Source organism: Solea senegalensis, linkage group LG13, assembly GCF_019176455.1.
Source record: "Solea senegalensis isolate Sse05_10M linkage group LG13, IFAPA_SoseM_1, whole genome shotgun sequence".
Classification (NCBI taxonomy): domain Eukaryota; kingdom Metazoa; phylum Chordata; class Actinopteri; order Pleuronectiformes; family Soleidae; genus Solea; species Solea senegalensis.
The window spans coordinates 19,678,893-19,684,630 of record NC_058033.1 but is presented as its reverse complement, the minus strand read 5'-3'; the positions used below and the strand labels follow the sequence as shown (position 1 = coordinate 19,684,630).

Sequence of the window (5,738 nt, the reverse complement as noted above, 5' to 3'; positions counted from 1 at the left end):
TGGTTATCCGCTCAAATTCATTTCCTGCGTGCTGGAATGACTGAAGGTCGGTGGAATGGCAAAGAGAGACCATTGATTAACTTCCTGTCAAGGAGCCAAAGTGCCACACACTCTCTGGACCTCATTACAAGTTTTGAGAACTTTCCGAAATCAGTATTTGCTTTAGTTCGTAAGTTTAGTGAAATCCAACATTCAAGTCATCAGAGACAAAGACGGATTACGACTTTGTTCGTATTTGTGGCTTTGTCTCAGCAGTCATGAAACCATGCTTAGAAAAAGTTGAAAGCTCTTTTACTGTGAATGTGCTGCTGCTATCGAGTCCAGGTCTCCCTTGTAAAAGAGATCCTTGATTTCAGTGGGACTTACTTGGTTAAGTAAAGGCTGACTGAAAAATAAATAAAATAAAAGATTTCTGGAAATTCATTCATTCATTCATTCATTCCTCCTCCACTGCTTTACATGAGGGTCATTCCTTTAATTTCAGTTAAATTCTAGTCTTTTCCATTCTATTCTATTCTATTCTGGCTATGTGCGAGAGGGAAATGTAGGTGTTGTGTCTGCCAGACCTTTACACTTGGCTTGTCTCCATGTATTACTCACACACTCACTCACACACACACGACGTGCATGCAAGCATGGGCACAAACACAATGCAAAGTCATAAACACACGTGTCAGAATGCAGAGTCATAGAGGCAGACACTAAGTCAGACGCACACACACAGACACACATGTGCACAGCTATTCCTCTCAAGACACCGCACTGACTTCATTTCAAGTGGACAGCCTAAACAAATCCATAATCTTAACCATAAACCAGAAATCAAATCTAAGCCCAAAATTTAAGATCCTCAGAAATTAGCTTCTGCATTATTAGGACCAGGTTTTGCTCTCCATGAAGACTTCTGGTCCTGAGAAGGTCAGTGCTTTTACCAGAAAAGGTCTGACACATACACACACACACACACAAAGATACAAAGTCCAGGTTTTCATTTCTTGCTGCCTCTTTCTCTGACAGCCTTATACTCACTTTGCCTACAATAACAGTCATCACTGGTGATGTGACCAAAAATGTAACAAGGGAGGGGTTATGGTCAAAAGAAACTGCATGTATTGACATTAGTATTAGTAGTATTCTACACATGGCTCATCGTCAAAATTGTCTACAAACGCAGTGTGTGACATTGATATTTTAGCCTATAGATAAATGTGTCAGTCTAGTGGAAAGATATTGGCTGTCTATCGTTGCTGCACCGCGCGCGTCATGCGTAAAAAGAATAAAGAATGTGCCAAAATTGAGTGAGCGAGTGGGTGAGTGAGCGCGTGAGAGACAGCAGTTGTGCATGAACACGCCACGTGGGCGATGCGTCCCTTCAACGAATGTCCTACAATGCACCCAGTAGATGGCCTCATTGTACCTGCTCCGTGTCTCTGCTCGCTGCAAGTCCACTACAGGACTGCGCATCCACTGAGGCTGCAGCTCCTGTTGTGACTTTTTAATCTGATGAGTTTCAAAAGTCTAAAATGAATTAAATCACTGTTGTTGCTCTAAAATGCAACAGTGGATGAAGTGGATGCGATAAAATCACACTGGAAATCAAATCTGGCGCCAGCAATCTGTCAGATTTTAAGAAAAAAAACAAACCCAAAAAAAACCAAAACAAATAAAGACAAAACTTATTTTTTACATATACATTCCCACTCATCGTCGTGAATCACGTGTCTAAATTCTTCAGTGACAAAAGGTGTGATGTATTAGTGTGGCTTTGCTCCTCACAGTCCCCCTGGGATGTGATGGAGCAGTTGTGGCAGAGACCGTGGCGCACAGCAGCGAGCGGCAGCAGCAGCTGAGCTACAGAGAGAGAGAGGAGCGCGCAGGGGGAAACGATTTTGGGAAGATCATTCCCATCACTCTGCGTCGCTGACAAACATCAGATGTCTCTGATGTCCCCCCACACCAAACGGATGAGGAGCTGAAGGACTGATTAAACACCGCGCAGCGGAGAAAGCATGACAGTCTGCCCGTGGAAGAGTCCGCAGGGCGGCTGAGCGCCTTCTCTCTCGCGTCGCACCAAGAGTTGGAAGTACGCGTCAAAGAGATGTGGATCTGTGGGAGACTTAACGTTGTCAATTGAGCGTTACCTTTACGCGTTGCTTTTGGATTTCTGGTCCTGAGCTGTTTGACATCCACGGAGTGAAGCGCACTTTGTGTTTCAAAGACGCCCGCACATGGATTGCAATGCCATAGATAACTTAGGTGGGTGGCCATATAACTGCTGTATATGTTTTGAGAAAATGCCTGGATATCAATGCACATGGAGGTAAACAAAAGGGATTTCTGATTTTGATGATTAGACGTGCGTCTCTGCTTTCAAAAGGAACTGCTGAGAAGCTGTTTACTGCCCCTTTTCGGGTTGTTTTCTTGGCTCAGCACTCAGGTGGAAATGTTGGCTGGAGACTGTGGGGGAGACGTTCAAGGAGATATAAAAACAAGTCAAATCAAACATAGCACCTATCAGCCAGGGTGGATCAGCATCATTGCACAGGCACCAATATAATCACGCAGACACGCCTCGAGGATCATTAAACAAATCAGATAAACGCAGGGCAAACAATATCAATACAAGTTATTGATGAGGTGGTATATAAGTCCAATTATTGGCCAAGCTTGTACTCATCAGCTCAGTGACAATATGGTGTGAAAATTTCAGTGAGGACTTGACAACTACTTTTCTTTAAACATCATATTTTACTGTGGCTTTAGAGTTTTTTTTGTTAGTCTAAAGCTCTGACTGACCCCCCAAAAAGAAAAAAAAAGATCAGCTGGAATATCCACACTCTCTTTCACACTAGAATGTCTGCTGCCTGTACTTGTGCTTCAGGTATTTATCATCTGGGGTTTTTCAGTGAAAATATTTTTTTCTGAAATATTTATAGCAGCTCCTCTGAAAGGATGGTGGTTGTCATGAGGAGCCTATGGATGTCTCAGTCTGTGGGAGAGCTGGTGCCGAGACAGCTGACCTCTCCACCAGCCACTCTTTCCACCTAAAACTCTTCCCCGCGGAGTCACAGCTGCTGCAGACCGGGGATGCGATGGGGTGAGTGTTGACACCCACCTCACCCACCCCCCCCCCCTCGCTCACTTTACACTGTAGCATAAACAATGGATCAGAATTTCTCAACAGTTCGAGATGGCCAGCAGCTGCTACCAGAGAGAGATTCATCCAAGCGTGTACTGACAGGATGCTTCCTTTTCCTCCTCATCTTCACAACGCTGCTAGGCAACACGCTCGTCTGTGCTGCCGTCACCAAGTTTCGACACTTGAGGTCCAAGGTCACCAACTTTTTTGTCATCTCGCTGGCCATCTCTGACCTCCTGGTGGCAATTTTGGTTATGCCGTGGAAGGCGGCGACAGAGATTGTGGGGTTTTGGCCGTTTGGTGCTTTCTGCAACGTGTGGGTGGCGTTTGACATCATGTGCTCCACTGCCTCCATCTTGAACCTGTGTGTGATCAGCGTTGACCGTTACTGGGCCATCTCGAGCCCATTCCGCTACGAACGCAAGATGACCCCCAGAGTGGCGTGCCTGATGATCAGCATGGCGTGGACCCTGTCCGTCCTCATCTCTTTCATTCCGGTTCAGCTGAACTGGCACAAGGCTCAGACCTACAGCTACGCAGAGCTTAATGGAACGTACCCCAGCAATCTGCCCCCCGACAACTGTGACTCCAGCCTCAACAGGACCTATGCCATCTCCTCCTCCCTCATCAGCTTTTACATCCCCGTGGCTATCATGATCGTCACCTACACCCGGATCTACCGCATCGCCCAGAAACAGATACGGAGAATATCTGCCCTGGAACGGGCGGCAGAGAGCGCCAAGAACCGCCACAGCAGCATGGGAAACAGTTCGAACATGGAGAGCGAGAGCTCGTTCAAAATGTCATTCAAGCGGGAAACCAAAGTCTTGAAGACGCTCTCGGTCATCATGGGGGTGTTTGTGTGCTGCTGGTTGCCCTTCTTCATCCTGAACTGCATGGTGCCGTTCTGTGAGCTCAACCTGCTGGACGGCGCGACGGACTTCCCCTGCATCAGCTCCACTACCTTCGATGTGTTTGTGTGGTTTGGCTGGGCCAACTCCTCGCTCAACCCCATCATCTACGCCTTCAACGCTGACTTCCGCAAGGCCTTCTCCATCCTCCTGGGTTGCCACCGGCTCTGCCCGGGGAGCAACGCCATTGAAATTGTCAGCATAAACAACAACATGGGTCCCTCTACCTCAAACCCAAACTGTCAGTATCAGCCCAAGAGTCACCTGCCAAAGGAGGGCAACCATTCGGCCAGCTATGTGATTCCACACAGCATCATGTGTCAGGAGGAGGAGCTACAGCAGAAGGACGGCGAGAGTGAAGTGGGCACGGTAAACAACGCCCTGGAGAAGCTGTCCCCGGCCATCTCTGGGAACTTTGACAGCGATACTGAGGTCACTCTGGAGAAGATCAATCCCACAACACAGAATGGACAGCATAAAACCATGTCACGCTGAGGAATGGCAACGCTAGACTGGAGTACACACACAGAGATGTATGTATGCACAAGTGGGGGGGTGGGGGGACATCTCACACAGATGGACAGCAAAAGGAAATGCAAAGAGACAGACATCTCCACGGACATGCCGGACAGAGACACGGTGAGAGGGGACGTAAAAAAGGCAAACAGACTGTCGACAAACATCCACATGTATAAACGCACAGAATGTTTTAATGTAAAGGCACTTTATCCTGGATATAACTATCTGCAAAAATGATCTCAGCGTTTGTTGATGAAATCAATGCATTTGAAGGTAAATGCTGACAACGTCGACAATAAGAGCGCTGGCTACCGACGTCCAAATGCATACATGTTAGAGCAGCGTTTGAAAAAAGGACAAGAGGACAGTGTAGACAGTGGTGCAAGATTTAGTCGCTATTAGAGGAGAGAAAAAAAAAACAATGTCATGTAGGTATAGGTGCTTTGTATGTAATGTCATTCAAGAGGGAACGACGTTGGTGAACTGGCTTTGGTTCAGTTTTTTTTTGTTGCATGTATTTCTTCTTCTTTTTCTTTGGTGCGGAACACAAAATGATTATTATTTTCGTGACAATTTTATTATTTACAACCAAATCTTCTGATCCAAATCAGAAGAGGTGGCAGGTAGATAATGGAGTTCAAGTACAGTATTTATATATTTCATTTTCACAGAAAGAAAGGATGAAAGAGTCTTCATCCCTGCCTGTTTTCATCAACTTCATCTCCCTAGGTGCTTTTCAGCAGACCCTCTCTTGAGCCGTCTCCTTTTCATTTACGCGCCCTCCTCAGTCAGCAAAGTCCCGTCCTCCCTCGTGCCACCCTTATTTCCTCGGCATTGTCAGACTTCTTTTTTCTCCACTTCACTATTCCCTCTGTCAGCAAAGGTCCTCCTGTACACCTGTGCCATGTCTTCCTTTTCATGTTTTTATTTGGCAGCTCTCCATTCTACGTCTTTACTCTGCCTACTAGCGGCACTAATGATTCTCTATGTTTTTTTTTCTTTTTGGCAAAAGCTGTCGGTGCATAATTAAATAAAAACAAATGTAACTGCTCCTGGACAGTAGAGGCAGAGTAATGGCAGCGCGACTCACTTAGCCGGAATGCAAAGTGACCCTTGGTGACCTTTTGCAAACTTGCAAAACACGTATCTGATTTTGTAAATTGCTCCTG

General features: G+C 46.2%; 1 protein-coding gene across 1 annotated transcript; it reads left to right on the top strand.

Moving 5' to 3' along the window:
* The first annotated feature begins 1,803 nt into the window (after positions 1 to 1,803).
* On the top strand, positions 1,804 to 5,112 carry drd1b (dopamine receptor D1b). The gene is made up of 2 exons (XM_044043094.1): positions 1,804 to 2,256; positions 2,937 to 5,112. Exon 2 carries the CDS (start codon positions 3,163 to 3,165, stop codon positions 4,543 to 4,545), a length of 1,383 nt encoding a protein of 460 aa, XP_043899029.1. The 5' UTR covers positions 1,804 to 2,256; positions 2,937 to 3,162; the 3' UTR covers positions 4,546 to 5,112.
* The last annotated feature ends 626 nt before the right edge of the window (positions 5,113 to 5,738 follow it).